At 38.0% G+C, this 15,585-nt stretch overlaps 1 protein-coding gene and 1 long non-coding RNA gene across 33 annotated transcripts in view; one reads left to right on the top strand and one right to left on the bottom strand.

Annotated features, from left to right (window-relative positions):
• LOC103459269 (uncharacterized) overlaps nucleotides 1-15,585 on the bottom strand; it is a 175,269-nt gene that overhangs the window by 129,939 nt on the left and 29,745 nt on the right. The gene's annotated exons all lie outside the window — the stretch shown is intronic.
• cacna1c (calcium channel, voltage-dependent, L type, alpha 1C subunit) overlaps nucleotides 1-15,585 on the top strand; it is a 177,471-nt gene that overhangs the window by 133,490 nt on the left and 28,396 nt on the right. For 9 of the 24 annotated variants that reach the window (XM_081604118.1, XM_081604131.1, XM_081604127.1 and 6 more), the window contains 17 exons: nucleotides 167-281; nucleotides 546-663; nucleotides 747-828; nucleotides 1,065-1,197; nucleotides 1,306-1,435; nucleotides 3,742-3,801; nucleotides 4,194-4,300; nucleotides 6,067-6,099; nucleotides 7,517-7,604; nucleotides 7,732-7,839; nucleotides 7,937-7,989; nucleotides 8,087-8,233; nucleotides 8,678-8,879; nucleotides 9,119-9,277; nucleotides 9,584-9,694; nucleotides 11,383-11,466; nucleotides 12,256-12,339. In XM_081604118.1, coding sequence (XP_081460244.1) covers nucleotides 167-281; nucleotides 546-663; nucleotides 747-828; nucleotides 1,065-1,197; nucleotides 1,306-1,435; nucleotides 3,742-3,801; nucleotides 4,194-4,300; nucleotides 6,067-6,099; nucleotides 7,517-7,604; nucleotides 7,732-7,839; nucleotides 7,937-7,989; nucleotides 8,087-8,233; nucleotides 8,678-8,879; nucleotides 9,119-9,277; nucleotides 9,584-9,694; nucleotides 11,383-11,466; nucleotides 12,256-12,339 — 1,814 coding nt within the window. Of the gene's footprint in view, nucleotides 1-166; nucleotides 282-545; nucleotides 664-746; nucleotides 829-1,064; nucleotides 1,198-1,305; nucleotides 1,436-3,741; nucleotides 3,802-4,193; nucleotides 4,301-4,724; nucleotides 4,740-6,066; nucleotides 6,100-7,516; nucleotides 7,605-7,731; nucleotides 7,840-7,936; nucleotides 7,990-8,086; nucleotides 8,234-8,677; nucleotides 8,880-9,118; nucleotides 9,278-9,583; nucleotides 9,695-11,382; nucleotides 11,467-12,255; nucleotides 12,340-15,585 lie in introns of all 24 variants that reach the window. The other 15 variants (XM_081604128.1, XM_081604120.1, XM_008400690.3 and 12 more) reach the window with 10 other exon arrangements.

Below are 15,585 nucleotides of genomic sequence, written 5' to 3'. Positions count from 1 at the left end.
AATGAATGGAGAAGCTGCTTTTCTGCCCAGAATACATTTGTGCAAAAGAAATGTGTACATCACGGCATTTTTACAAGCTTTGTACTGGAATGATTTGTGACCGGTCTCGCCTGCTGCACCGTCTCATCTATTAGGTACTTATTTCTTACATTACCCCTCTGAACAGACATCCTACTGAATGTCTTCTTGGCCATCGCTGTTGACAATCTAGCAGATGCCGAGAGTCTGACGTCGGCTCAGAAAGAAGAGGAGGAAGCGAAGGAGAGGAAAAAACTGGCCAGGTAAGATGGAGAAAACCAAGAAACCAAGAGATTCGGCAACTGAAAGCAGAAAGGGCAAGAAATGAGACATGTTTAATGATTTGCAACCCCTAAAAGAGGCTAAGCCTGAGAAATGTGGAAACTCTTAGCAAGGCGTGAACTGCTGGACTCAGTGTACCACTATCCTGTCATCACTTCTTTGTTACGCAGTAAACAAATGCAAATCTATGATTTAACAGGGAGTAAATAACATTCAAAGAAGGTAAGATATTATTTCTTTATCAGGCTTGCCAGTCCAGAGAAGCGTCAGAATAACGAAAAGCCACCGATAGAGGAAAAGAAGAGTGAGAAGATTGAGCTGAAGTCCATCACTTCTGATGGAGAAACCAACACTGCAACCAAGGTACATACTGACATAAAAAAAAAGACTGAAGCGACAAAGTTTAGTAAGGAAAATTAGCTGATGAATAAATCTGCATTTCACAGATCAACATGGATGACTGTTGTGGAGATGAAAATGAAGAGAAGAACCCGTATCCTGTGAATGATTACATAGGTAAAGTGCAAAGTAAGAAAAATATCCCTGACGTTTAGCAGCAACACAACTTGTTCTATTTCCAGAACAATGGCGCAAACCAAGCTGTCAAACAATTGTGCTTTTTCTGACATTTTGGTAAAAAAAAAAAGAAGCTTTCTTTCCCAACAGGAATAAAATTGCCATCTCTCTCTGCTGTTTCACCTTAGTTTCTGTTCATCTCTTTTTCTATTTTCTTTTCTCTCTCTCTCACCCAACCCTCTCATCAGGAGATGAGGACGAGGACGAGCCGGAGATGCCGGTGGGCCCGAGGCCGCGGCCGCTCTCTGACATTCAGCTAAAGGAGAAGGCCATTCCCATGCCCGAGGCCCGCGCCTTCTTCGTCTTCAGCCACACCAACAAGTAAATTTAATGCCGTTGTTCTGCCTTTCATTCGTTTTCTTCTCCTCTTTCTCCTCCTGTTCTCGTTCGTCTGCTTCAGTTCATTTTCCCTCCTTCCTCCCCGAACAGATTCAGGGTTCTGTGCCACAAGATTGTCAACCACAACATCTTCACCAATCTCATCCTGTTCTTCATCCTGCTGAGCAGCATCAGTCTGGCGGCAGAGGATCCGGTCAAGAACGACTCTTTCAGAAATCAGGTGGCAGATTGAGTTATAAACTTGACTTCCAGATACTTTGCCTCTTTACCACTTTATCATCTTATTCCCTATTCTGTGCTTAAATTTGTCTCCGTTTTAATGTACTTTTCCCTCACGTTTTAAAAAAAATTACATCCTATGTCCGTTAATTATGGTTTTGATCCTCATTCGGGCCATTTGACTCTTGAAATGTAAAGGATTACGACTTCCTGCTGGGATATTATAAGCAATCAGCCATGCTTGATTATGCCTCTGGAAATTGGCATGTCTCGTCCTCTGCTCTCTGCTGCATCCTGACTTGCATGAATGAATCAAAACCAGAACTCGAAGGGACATTACAGACGCCTTCTGGGATATGAATTCCTTTGGATTCCTCAGAATGAGCTGGAGATTGTCACTAGGGAGAATGTCGTCTTTCTAGACCGGTTACCTCTGACACCTGATCTTAGACAAGTGATGGATGACAGGACAAAAAAAATGGGAATTCTCATTTCTCTAATTTTTATTTTATTGCTGTATGTATATATTTTAGCATATTTAGCACAAGGTGTAATCAGATTCTTCCACGTTGGAAAAAGAACTGTCATATTTATCCTTAGAGGCCTAAAGATGATATAAAGCAAATTCCTTTACAGATTCCAATTGAACTTGTCATAAGTTCAATTCAGGAGATGTGGAACTTACAATTTATGAACTAAATAAACCGAGATTCTCTTTTAGAACTGGTGTAGTTACTATATATTTCTTTACCTTTTTAAAATATTTCTTAGACTCCTTTTCTTTGCCATGTCCTTTAGCTTAATTTGCCATTGTTGTGATTTGGACCTTAGGCCCTCCACTCACATGGGGCCAGATAAGATGCACATCAAGCACGGCGCAGGCTGATGCCTTGGTAGCCATCATTAGCAACCCACACACATATGATTAACTAAAAGGTTTATAGCTGACAGCAAAATATAGACAAACTAAGCTGTTTGTGTCTGGCCTGTTACACTTAATGAGATTGCTTCCAGTACTGTAACTATTATTAACTTCCAAAAAAACTCTTCTTTTCTCACTTTAATGCATGCTTTCTCTTTTTACCCAAGCAAGAATTATAAGTGTAATCTTTGTTTTGTACACATACAAATGGCTTACTTTACTTTAGTTAACCTTCAGTTAACCAAAACTCTGTGCTGAGGTGCATTAAAGCAATGTCTTTTGGCCTCAAGTGTTTGTATTATCACGAGATGGGAGCAGAGACGGTCGGCCTCGAGCGCAAAGCTCTAAAACTACAAAGTCATTACAGTTTGTCCTTATGAGGCAGCTGCATTTATTAATAAAGCCTCGCTGTGTGTTGTTTATACAGCTTATTATTTATTTAGTGTTTATGGTGGTAATTGTGCTGTGGTATAATGGAAAGGCTGAGCGCCATGAGTGTTTTATCTGCTCATGTACATTGTTTCCTCTCTAAGTCAGAAACACGCGTCCCCCTGGGGCCAACGAGGATCTGCTTTATAGAAGTTTCCCTGGCATTGGTACACATTACAGTTAAACAGGGCAAGCACTTAGCAGCAGTTGGAGATTTAGAGCGTTACATGCATTTTAATCTGCTTGCAATTTTTTTTTGTCTCTTTTTGAAATAAATCTTAACAAATGCTTTATAATGTTAGTTTATGTGGAGTCATCCACGGTGTTCTTTTGGATTGTTGTTGCCCATTTTAGTTGATGATTTACATTTATTCTAAGTTAATCAAATATTAATCAGTAAAAGGGAAAAAGAAGAAGCCTATTTCTCTTGGCAAGGCTTCAAAATGAGAAAAGAAAAGCAAACATACCATTTCAGTCAGGGAAACGTGTTGATCTTCATAATCAGGAAATACCAACTATAAAATTGCTGCTCATCTAAATTTACAAAAACCAAGACATACATCCAGTATAGGCATCAAGAGCAGTTGGAGTCCATCCAACTGTCCAAATGTATTTGTGAGCAAAGTGTGAATGCCTTAAAATATGTAAATATGTTCTTAAAATATAATATCCTATCAAAAATTGAATGCAAGCAATCCATTGCGGGTGCAGTATTGCAAATATTGATGTTCCAATGATGAATGTGATTCAATATTTTATGCAGCTCTAGTAGAACACAAGATAGATAACATTTAGGTAAGAAAAATCCTCACTGTTAGAGAAAAAAGAGTAGCATTTTTATTACAGGAAAAGATTCAACGACTATGAAATATTTCTGTTTACTCCTCGAGATTTATTGGTTATATAGATGAGATGCACACACAAAAAGAAACCAATGCCTCCTTCTGTGCTTTCAGATCCTGGGCTATGCAGATCACGTCTTCACTGGACTCTTCACCATTGAGATCATTCTTAAGGTAGTGTTTACTGGTGATAACATACATTTTGGAACATGCCAAATACTTTTGACACATTTTTTCTCGTCACTCTTTCCAGATTAAACAAGTTTAAATATTTCAAGCAGAAATACTCTGCGTAAATGCAAAGGCACCAACAACTATCGTTATTTTATGTTAAAATCCTAAAACCTTAGAAATGACTTTATAACCCCACTCTGATAAATGTTGCCAACTTTGATTCTCGTCTGGAGCATGATGTTTTGCTTTTGAGATTCTGTGAAAGTAATTAGCTCTGTACTATTAGCAATCAAGTCTAGTTAGTTCAAGTTAGTTGAGTTAGTTCAAAATTAAACTTCTTCCACATAAAAAACAAAAAACCATGTTGGAAAACACTGTCTGTTTAATTGCAGATGACAGCCTATGGAGCCTTCCTCCATAAAGGTTCATTCTGTAGAAATTATTTCAACATTCTGGACTTAGTGGTGGTCAGCGTTTCTCTCATCTCTTCTGGAATACAGTAAGTGCATTGACAACTTTTGCTCGGCATGTTTTACAGTCTTAAAGGGTAATGTTTATGTAATCATAACTTTCTGCAAGAATACCTTCATCATCATTTAGGAAAGCCATGCAAATGTGTATCAAGGCTTAATAGTGTTTAATTTTCTAACATCGCACAAAAGATTGGAGATGACTGCATGAGTTGTAGAGCTAATTCACCTGTATTTAGCGGTTTGACAACAATTTGAGCTTGGAACTATGCCACGCTTCACATTTACCTTAACTTTGTCACACGATATTGCGTCAGACCGTCTATCCCTTTGTGATGTTTATTAAAAAGGATGTTTTCTGCTCCTTACTTTCTGCTTCTAGTTTAATAACTGCTTGAACTACTGTGATGTTTAATATGCTATGCTACACTCTCTGTCTCTAATGCTTAATAGACTAGACTTCTCGACGTAAGTCCACATTAGTCTGTATTAATAACCCCTTTAATAGACCTTCACCTCTACCGTGTAAAGTTGTCACTCTTTTGATTTGATATTTCTATGGTCTTGGAGAGTTTAGTAGGTCTCAATGAAAACCTGATAAAAAAAAAAAAGTAACCTAAAAAATTTCAAGCACATCCATTTGTGCTTGGATGTCTTATACATATAAACATGACTTGGTGCTAAATTTATGTCGTAATATGTATTTGCAGGAGGCTGCATAATTAGTTTTGGAATATAAGATCTTTTTTCAGTGGCTAAATTATCCTGGGTCTTGGATAAATTGAGCAGTCACCTATTTTATTAATGTAATGGGTCAAATTCATTTCTCCCGTTTCTGAATAAAGGGATACTCTCCTGGGCTATAGAAATTACACGTGAATGTTAAACTCAGTGGGTTTTATTTGCCTGTTAAAGGTACTGAATGAGTGTGTGGGATTTTTCATGAATGTATCACAGTTGAATTAATTGTGATGGTGCTGCATTTTATTGTGCCTGTGGCTCTTACAACATAGCACTTTCTTTTCTTTTTTTTTCTCCTTTGAGGCACTTTGATCAGAAGTTTAGGTGAATGCAAGTCGACGCGTGGTTATTTTGTCATGTTTAATAGAAAGAGAAGCAGGGCCGGCTTGGATTGGTGATTAACACACTGAACAGTACCCAAATGTAATAAAACGCCTTGAACATTTTTTTTTAGACTTTGTCATGTTACAAACTCTAATGCATTTCTTTGGGATTTTATCCCATAAAACCAAAAGATTTTTTTTTCTTTGAGATTCTAGAACTCAGCTGTTTTGTAGTCTATTTGTCTTAATCTCATATGACTTAAATATGACAAATTTTCAAGGTCTATCGAGTTGAAACATTTGGCTGGGGCTTTGTTGGGTCTGCATAATTTGTAAGACATAAAAAATGTTTTGTGTTGATGTGCTGAAAACCTAATAGATGGTAGCAAATAAAATTCTGACTTTTGTGCAACGCATTTGTGAAACTGTGTGGCTACCAGTTCTATTTAGAAGATGTATAATTAGTAATTACAATAAAGAATGCTCCTCTTTTCAGATGTTTTTCTTTAACAGTATCAGTTTCTTTCCACTTCCTACTTTTATTTTTCTGGAAATTTATTTCACTTTAAAATACACATAAGTTGGTGGTTGCAACATGACAAAACTAAAAAAAACTTAATGTAAATAGTTTTGAAGCACTCTGTATATACATTGAACATTTTTATAAGCATCCTGGCCGATATTTATCTTAATATCTTATGGTCGTATTTGTATTTTTGCTTTTCTTTTAGATGGATAGAGTACTTCTTATCTTCAGGTGGTTGGTAAATAGTGTTCTTCATCCCTGTCAGCCCGCTCAACTCAGTCAATATCTTAAACTATTACAATATAAATGCTTTTTACTTTTTTTCCCCCAAAGAATGTGCTATAACTTGAGTATATCCTCACAGCTAGTTTGACTGTGATATGTGGCTGATAACATCCCACTCCACGGAAACTGCCTTTAACTGCTTTCAGACTTTTTCCTTCCTCTGTAAAGAGTTGCACAACAGGTGTTTTTATCCTATTTTCTCTTTTCAAAATTAATGTTTCTCTTCAAATCACTCCTTTAGCCTCCCCCAGAGTCACCCTGTTGAAAATTTATGTTGACATTTTGAATTCTTCTAACGATTCTAATGGAAAGATGGGTTCTTATCTAATCCTGATATCGGAATTTAATTATCTTTTGATATCAATATTTGCCGATCCAGAATGCAGTTAGTGCTGGTTTTGATAATGGTGTAAAAATAAGCTTGTCTGAATGAAACATAAAGGCATTGCCAGCCAAAGATGTTTACATGATTTATATTTTCAAGACACATCGTTACATAATAAGCACGAGAGTGATCTGTTCATGCCTATGTTCACATTCAGCTGCAAAATCTGTTGAGAACACGGAGGAAAGAGGCCAAAGGACTTTACCCGGAGTTGATGAGCTGTTTAACAAAATATGACCTTTAACTCTAATGCTGTTTTAGGTGCAAAATGTTTATAACATGATCTGAAAATGAATTGCAATAATTGGTGTTTACTGGAAAAAATCCGATTCCCTAGTTAAAAGCATTTCAGTTGTAATTTGGAAAACGAGTGAGATTTCCTAATAGCCGTAGTGTACCAACGACCAATCCCAACACAAATGGGCAAAATGCACAGAAACCTGGTTCAGTTGCTAAGAGAACCAGCCTTCTTGGTTTTACTAATCAGTTAGTGGATAAACTCAAAATGTCAACATATAAATTTGATCCCCTTGTAGTACCGTACAAGTCATTCTTTTTTGAGCACCTCCTTTAAAGGTTCACACTGTTTGACCGTCGGCTTGACCTGACACTCTTTTACAGCACAGAATTTCTCTGTTTGCTTGTAAAACGTCTTGTGTCTTTATGTTGGTCTCCTCATGTTGTACCCGTGTTTTTGTCAATGTTTTTTGTGTGTCTGTATTATATTAAAAAGTTGCTGCTAAATTCTCTTGTGAATCATTCTCGTCAGAGAGAATATAAAAAAAAATGTTAAAATGGCTATAGCTTTATTAATAATTGGGTCATAATGGGTGAAAAAAAATTCATTAATAGGATTATCCTTTCCTCGTTTGAGTTTTGTTTTTTGTTTGGGCTAAAATAAAAACGCAGATGAGTTGTGATGCGAGTTCCTCCAAAATGCAGGTACTTTCGAGTGGGTATTAGTTTACCACGTCATTTTTTTCAGGTCCAGTGCAATTAATGTTGTAAAGATCCTGAGAGTCCTGCGAGTGCTGAGACCGCTGAGAGCCATCAACAGAGCCAAAGGACTAAAGGTTCACACACACACACACACACACACACACACGCACACACACACACTGAAAGAAAATACTCTCCTGGTTCAAAGAGGCCGACATCTATAACTGTAATCTTTGCTGGTTTTTTTGTTTTTTTTTTTAGCATGTTGTGCAGTGCGTTTTTGTGGCCATCAGAACCATCGGCAACATCGTCATCGTCACTACATTGCTCCAGTTTATGTTTGCCTGTATTGGGGTGCAACTATTCAAGGTAAGGAAAAGAGAGCAGAACATCCGTCTTAGCTGAAGGAAAAAAAAGAAAAAAGAAAAAAAAAACGTTTAACAAAAATTCAATGTCTTTCAAACAGGGCAAGTTCTTCTACTGTAGTGACAGCTCCAAACAGACTCAGGCAGAGTGCAGGTATGAAAACACCTCGTTTACCATGCATGGTATTTTTTTTCCTCTTAGACTATCTGCTGGACAAATCACGTCAATGTGTGTGCACTTGTGTTTTCAGAGGTTCCTACATCATGTATAAGGATGGGGATGTGGGGAAACCAGAAAAAGCCCTGAGAATCTGGGAAAACAGCGACTTCAACTTTGATGATGTCCTGCAGGGAATGATGGCTTTGTTTGCCGTGTCTACGTTTGAGGGCTGGCCCGGGTGTGTTTCTTTCTACTTACGTTGACTTACAGGAGACTTCATACTTCTTGAACTTTTTCACATAAGAAATTTATATTTTGCCTTTTTTTTATACCAAATAAAAAATTTGACATCCATTTGTTTTCCACCCTTCTTAGTTGATACTTTCTTGTGCAGTTATGGTGGCGTTTATTTTAGGGATGCAATTTTGAAAGCTATTGGACAGTTTGTTTCAACTTTACATTTGTGATTTTTTATTTTTATTTTTGCATTAGTTCACCACATAAAATACATTTAATAGTCAAAAAAGGCAGGTTGTGGTTGTAAAGTAACAAAATGTAAAAAAGTTCAAAAGGTACGAATATTTCTGCAAGCCACTACGAAATTTAACTCATTCCTTCGTGGTCCCTTCTCTGACAATTAACTGAAATTTGTTCGTGCTCTGCATCTGCTCTGGTCTGTTAGGTTGCTGTACCGAGCCATAGACTCTCACGCTGAAGATGTCGGACCAATCTACAACTACCGCGTGGTCATTTCTATCTTCTTCATCATCTACATCATTATCATCGCCTTTTTCATGATGAACATCTTCGTCGGTTTCGTCATCGTCACATTTCAGGAGCAAGGAGAGCAGGAGTATAAGAACTGTGAGCTGGACAAGAACCAGGTAGTGCTTGGTTTGGTCTGAGGGCGCTTTATGGTGCGGTAGATCCGCGTCATGGACGGGGTGGGGGGATTAGGCATTCAGTGTGACAATAGGGGACTGTCCTGCTTGATAATGGGATTCTCCACAATATGAGTCAGGGTAAAAAAATAAAATAAAAAAAAGGGGGGTATGAAATAAGAGAACTACCATGCAGGCCAATATAAGAGGTAAAAGCTCACATTTGTGGGTGTGTGTCTCAGCGTCAGTGTGTGGAATACGCCCTGAAGGCTCGACCTCTGCGTCGCTACATCCCCAAGAACCCTTACCAGTACAAGGTGTGGTATGTGGTCAACTCTACCTACTTCGAGTACCTGATGTTCACTCTCATCCTCCTCAACACCATCTGTCTGGCCATGCAGGTTAGTCACACATGTACATCGACACTTGGCACTCTCCAGAGTTTTCAGCAAGCCATTTAAAGCAAAGAGAGAGAAAAAAAAGCCTTTTGAAAATGTTCAGCTTTTATTGCAGTTGTACAAATACACACTAACAAGAAATCAAGGGCTTTCATTCAGGTGGAAAGAAAATTATGGACACTAATTAGACTGACTGAGATTATGCTAGCTGCAGCAATAAAATACTTTTTTTTCTGGATGAGCCAAACAAAAATTGTGGAGAGTGCTGCATTTAGTGATACTGTTACATTCCCTTTTTCTCTTTTGCAGCACCACGGACAGACCAAAAATTTCAATGATGCAATGAACATCCTCAACATGCTCTTCACAGGACTGTTCACAGTAGAGATGATCCTAAAATTAATCGCCTTCAAGCCCAGGGTACGTTCAACAGTACTTCATTGTAGATTTGAGAATGTCTATATTATTTTGTGATATAAACAATGCAAGTGGATATAATTTAAGGGGCACCCGTTTTGCTATAACCATGGATAACAGAACAGAAAGTGCACAGCATATTTTAATCTCACCGCTCCCTTGTTACTTCACTGTGGTTGCTATGTAGCTGCATTCATTCATCGGTCCAGGCTAATAATCCCCTGGTGTATTAGCAACTCAAACAGTAACAGATGGGAATGCTTCGCTCAATTACAGCAGCGCTAATGGAAAAATCCCTACAAACAATCAGTAGCATAACTTCTACCTCCTGAATTAAGAGCTCAGGTTTCAAATCTATGCGGTACCATAACATTTGTAATTATAAAGGAATATTTCAGTACAGAAGATTACATTAAATCTCACAAAGTATTTACTGTATGTATAAGAAATATTTCTTTGTTGTTGCATGATTGAATTTTGCAAAGCTCTTGTAGGAATTTCTGCTAAAAACACGTCACTTTGTGTGGTTTGACAATCATTGAACTGTTAATGTGAAAAAAGGCTCAGGTCTACTTTCCAGGTAATCTTGGAATTGGCTCCAGCATGAAATCCCATCTGGACAACATCTACTGCATGCCATCTAATTTATTGTTTGTTTCTTTTTAAGCAGGTTTTACGGCCAAAAGGATGTCTAAATGTTTTAAATAACTTTTCCAATTTCTTTTTGTTTTTAATTTGGGAGTTATTTTATATGATCGTATGCTTCTGGTTTTAAGCAAGTTTGTCAAGATTTGTAGGGTTTGATGACGCCTTCCTTAGTTTTACAAGTCATGTGTGCGCCTATGTTAGCTTGTTAGATGTGATCGATCTACTCATTAGTACTGTAAATAAATTCTAATATGCCCGAAGTTTACTATGATTTCCTAAAAATGACTAAAGCCATCATACCAAAGATTAGTTAAGATGTTTTTTATTTATAGAGCTACTATGTATTACATCAGTTAATATGTTACAATGGCAGTTCGGTACAGATAGTGTCTTGTAAAAGTGTATATACATACATATTTTAATTATGTACCTTACATGCTATATATAAATAGCCAGAGGTTTGTATTTTATTAGGATTTTATGTGCCAGACCAACATGAATGGACACACCAGGCACCAGCTTACAGAGGTAGCCCTTAATATTGTTGTAGCAAAATTAACCCAAACCCCAAGATTTAGAAAATCTTATTGAGCACTGTTAAATCCATTGCCTGGAAATGGAAAGACTATGGCACTACTGCAAATCTACTAAGACCACCTAAACTGCAAGTATGTGGCAAGTGTTGAACATTTATGTTCAAATCAATCAATCATTTTGTTGGTGCATAAAATCCTAAAAAAAAAAAAAAAAGCATGGGATTTTGTAGTTGTGACAAAGGGTTTCTGTATTTTTGCAAAGCACCGAAAACAACAACAGTTGAACACACCATTTTGAACGGGTCCAAAGTTTTATGGTAACATCTTGCACTTTTATGTGTCAGCTCATCACGTTGAGCTGATTGGGGTTTTATTTTTTTAAGTTTCTACAGACCACTGTACAGCTTCATACCACCTTAATGGGGGCTGCGAAGTGGCAGCAGATGTTGTTTTCCTTCTAACATACCTTTCTCACCCTCCTCCTCTTGCTCACCTCATCCTGTGTAGGGGTACTTTAGTGATCCCTGGAATGTGTTTGATTTCCTCATCGTAATTGGCAGCATAATAGACGTCATTCTCAGTGAGATCAACGTAAGTACGATGCCCCCCTTTTCGCTCTCGTTGTCTTTTCTCTTCCTGTCCTCGTCTCGTGTTTCTTTTCTCCGCTCTCCTTCCCTTCTTCTGTGTCAGGCTGCCGTTTCTGTCTTCTTTGTCAGCCTGTTTCTCTTTCTTCCTACTTCCTCTTCCTCCTTCTCCTCTCCCTTCATACTTAAATCCAAGATGGCCACTGCCACTAAGGGGGACCCCCTTCGTCACCTTCTCCCAGCCTTATGGCTTTCCAATCAAGAAAGAAGAGCCTTCGCAGGCAGGGTTCAGCCTTATAGAGTTTATCCACTGCGCTCTCCTTCTTTGCTGTATTTGAAATGTTGTTGGGTTCTAGATTTATTTCATTTGATCGCACATACCCCTCACTAACTGAACTAACTCACTGACCAATCGCAAGCAGTCTCACGCAGCTTCTTAACTCCAGCAGAAGGCACTTTTTCATTGTTGTTGTGATTTTGTTCCTGACTGTGGTTCTTGACGACATCTCCTCTCATGGACAAGCATGACCAGCCGCTGCTGCTCCTCCTCTGCTGTCCATCTTTTTCAGACTGCCCCTTCTTTTGTTTTGTTCGCCGTTTAATTTTGTTGATTCTTTCCCTCTTTCCTCCTGCTCAGAACTCCAATGCTCCTGTATGTAATGTTTTTATCTTATTTTTTTTCTCCTCTCTCCTTTGATTTCTGTCGTTTCCATCTCTTTTTTTTATGTCTTACGTTCTGTCCTTTTCTTTGTTCTTCTGTTGTTTTCCCCCCTTTTTCTTTCCATCCCCTACACAGCATTATTTTGTTGATGCATGGAACACATTTGATGCCTTGATAGTTGTGGGTAGCATTGTTGACATAGCGATCACTGAGGTTAACGTAAGTAGTCCAACTCCCTCCCTCCCTTCCTTCCTTCCTTTTGCCTTGCCTGATCTGCCATTCCCTCACACACAAACAGACCGAGCGCTGATTCCTATCTCGCAAGCTTTTCAAATAACCAAGTGAACTTCAGAGACGGCCATTGAAATTCACAGATGTTGCAGAATCAAATCAAAACACGGTCACCATTATTCCCCCAATTTTTCTTTTTTTACGATAAAAACTGCATGTTTTGCAACACACTGTTCCCCCTCTTCTCACTGCCAATTTTTTTGATGCGATTCCCAAATATTTGAAACGGCTACAGATGGGTGCACATGCCTCGGTCTGCTGAGCGTTGGTAGCATCAAAGACTATTGCATTTGTCAGTAGAAACCTTTTGCATTTCCTCAGCACTTGGTTTGGTTACACATTATCCGATCTCTCATCACTGCCAGAGGGAAGTACGAAACATTACCCCTGGCATGATGGACACTGTATAGCATGGGAGATACAAAGGTGGCATATCCAGGCCCGTTTCTGTGTCGAATGTTTTCCGAACATGCAAAAAGCATGACTCTTTCAAGTATTAAAGAACAGCGGAAGATACTTTCAGTTTTGACCAGAGGATCAAAAACTCTCGATTCATGAATTACCAGCAACACTTGAAGTTTAAATGAGGGGGGCAAAAAAAATTACAAGTTGCTTTTATCATAATGTGCATACATGGGGTGGGGGGAGAATTTGATCCATAAATGGATTTACTCAGTACTCTGTGAAATTTATGCAAATGTATGCATGACTTCATTTAATATTGGCATGGAGGCTCTATGGTCAGCAGTGGGGCTGAATAAGAATGAATTCCCCCAAAGACAAAGTCAAAATGTTCAGTGTCCGTTGTGTTTACATATTAAGGTCAACGGTTGCTTTATGTGATGCTAAGGTACCGTTTGTGAAAGGAGAAGAGACGACTACATGTTTTCTCTGGATGAACTTTCAGCATATTTTCCATTAAAGTAAAAGAAAAAAAAAACTACTATTATCTGAATGGTTAAATAACGAATTGATCTTTAGATTATTTAAACTTAGAGTAAAAAGTTCTTGTGGTTATGCATGCAATTAAATGTAGCATGTAAACTTAAGCCACTTGTGTTAGGCTTACATCACAACAGTTTTCATTCATGACAAGACTTGATGTTTCACAAAATGCACTAAATCTCTTCAAGCTTCGCTCATGAAAATATTTTGAGCTACACCAACGTACAGTAAGTGAATATTTTAGCCGTTTAAGAAAACTAAACTCTATACACTCTGGTTACCCATTTTAAAGTAGCTGCTAAGACTGGGCCATCTTAATTAATCTTAAAGTGGTTGTGAATGAGTAATTGGTGCAACCTTAGCTTATTTAATACCCATAAAAGTTAGGTTTGCCACTGACAGGCAAATATTTTACAAAGGCAATAAAGAAAACAGGGCTGGATGTATATTGCTAGCTGAAAATGATCCCATATTATCAGATGTTAGTTTCATTGAGGACAAGAAGCAAGTACAGAATGTTTGTGGCACATCGGTCTGAAAAGCACGTTTTACCTCAGAAAACAGTGGCTCCTGCATACAAATTAAGGCTGGTTTATCCCAGGAGTGTATGAGCTTGGCACTTTTTCCTCGTGGCTTTAGAAAGGGAATCCATTTGCCCCATGAGAGGCTGACTATGCTGCCCTTAAAAGATACAGGATAAATTCCCCACTGTATCTGGATATTACATGTTTTATTCAGCTTTTTTTTTTGCAGAAAATAGTTAACAAAATCCATTTTTTGGCAGAATTTTCATTTTAAATGAATATAGATCTTATAAATAAATTGTTATAACAATTCATATTAGTTGAAAAGAACAATAAAAAAAGCCACCTGAATGTCGAGGTTTACTGGGCCAGTGATATACACCTTTGTCATCTATACAGTTCACTGATGTTGCACTGCACACTTTGGTTTGAATTGTGCACCTTAGTTGACTGATTGGGTCAGTTTGAGAGATTAATTGATTGATTTTGGTTAATTGAATTGTTTTTATTATTATTATTATTATTATTCTGACGTCTAATCTAAAGGCATGCACCAAGTCCTTTTCCTTTTCCTTTTCTTTAATTGAAGGCTTTTAATAATTTGGGCGTTGAGTATCCAAAGCTACACTTTGTTTTTCTCTCTCTCTCTCTTTTCTTTTTTTTTTTAAGAAACCCTCCGCACTTCAATCCTGATAGAAATGCCTGTTTTGAACCAGGACCCTGTTAAATAGGCATTTTAAATGTTAGCCTGCCACTTCATTTCATTAGTCACAGAAGTCCTTTTTTTCCCCCAACTGCATTGCACAAGAAAGGCTTTTTTTTTATAAAGTATGAAATGAAGCGTCGTGACAGACTAGCTTTTAAAATGTTATCACTTTGTCTTTAGTAAATAATTAAAAGGCCAAAACATCCCATCTGGGTGCGCCCACTTTCCCGCTCTGTTGGGTGCCTGTTGATTTAAGATTAGCCGAATTTGTTTTTCTTGCAGCTATTGAAAGAAAAATATATATCCCTAATGCTGGGTCTTTAATTCTCCCCCAGCATCCTGCGGGTGCTTCTTAAACTTTGTCCGGATTCTTTACATTTTACTTTGGTTTGTGTAGAACTAGTACGAACAGATTGGTAGTGGTTTGCTCTGCGTGATGTCTTGCAGAGGATGCCAGTTATGGATTGCATCTATTTCTCTCTCTTTGGAATGCTTCCTCCTCTCCTACCTTTCTTGCCTTTCTTCTTTACTTTCTGAGCTTTTTCAGTTCACTTTACCTTCTGGTGTTGATGTTTATATCTCCTTCTCCTTATCTTTTTTCTCTCGTCGGTCTGTGGTGCTGCTTGCTCTCCTGAAATGCAAGCAGGGTAACATGGGCTTTCCCTCGTCCTTGCAGCTCAATCCGCTAATTGCATCATCATGAAATGTCGTCTAGCATACATTTCATGCAATGACTTAAACATTTCTCATAATTAGAGAACTTGACGTCCTTAAAGTATCAATTTGAAGAGGACTCCCATGTTACCCATGGAACTGACTGATTTTTTATTTTTTTTTGCTTGAAAATTTTATGTGCAATGTGAGAAAGCAGCTCAAGTTTGTTTAAATAAGCTCGTAAATCCAGAACTGCAGATAGAGTCGCTCACATCTGCACGGTTCGGCCTGAACAGATGACTGTTTATTGGATTGGTTTGGCTCTGTTTGTTCTGGACACACGTT

The sequence above is a fragment of the Poecilia reticulata genome, chromosome 23 (assembly GCF_904066995.2).
Source record: "Poecilia reticulata chromosome 23, P_reticulata-male-v2, whole genome shotgun sequence".
Taxonomy (NCBI): Eukaryota; Metazoa; Chordata; class Actinopteri; order Cyprinodontiformes; family Poeciliidae; genus Poecilia; species Poecilia reticulata.
This window is presented reverse-complemented; position numbering and strand designations above follow the sequence as displayed.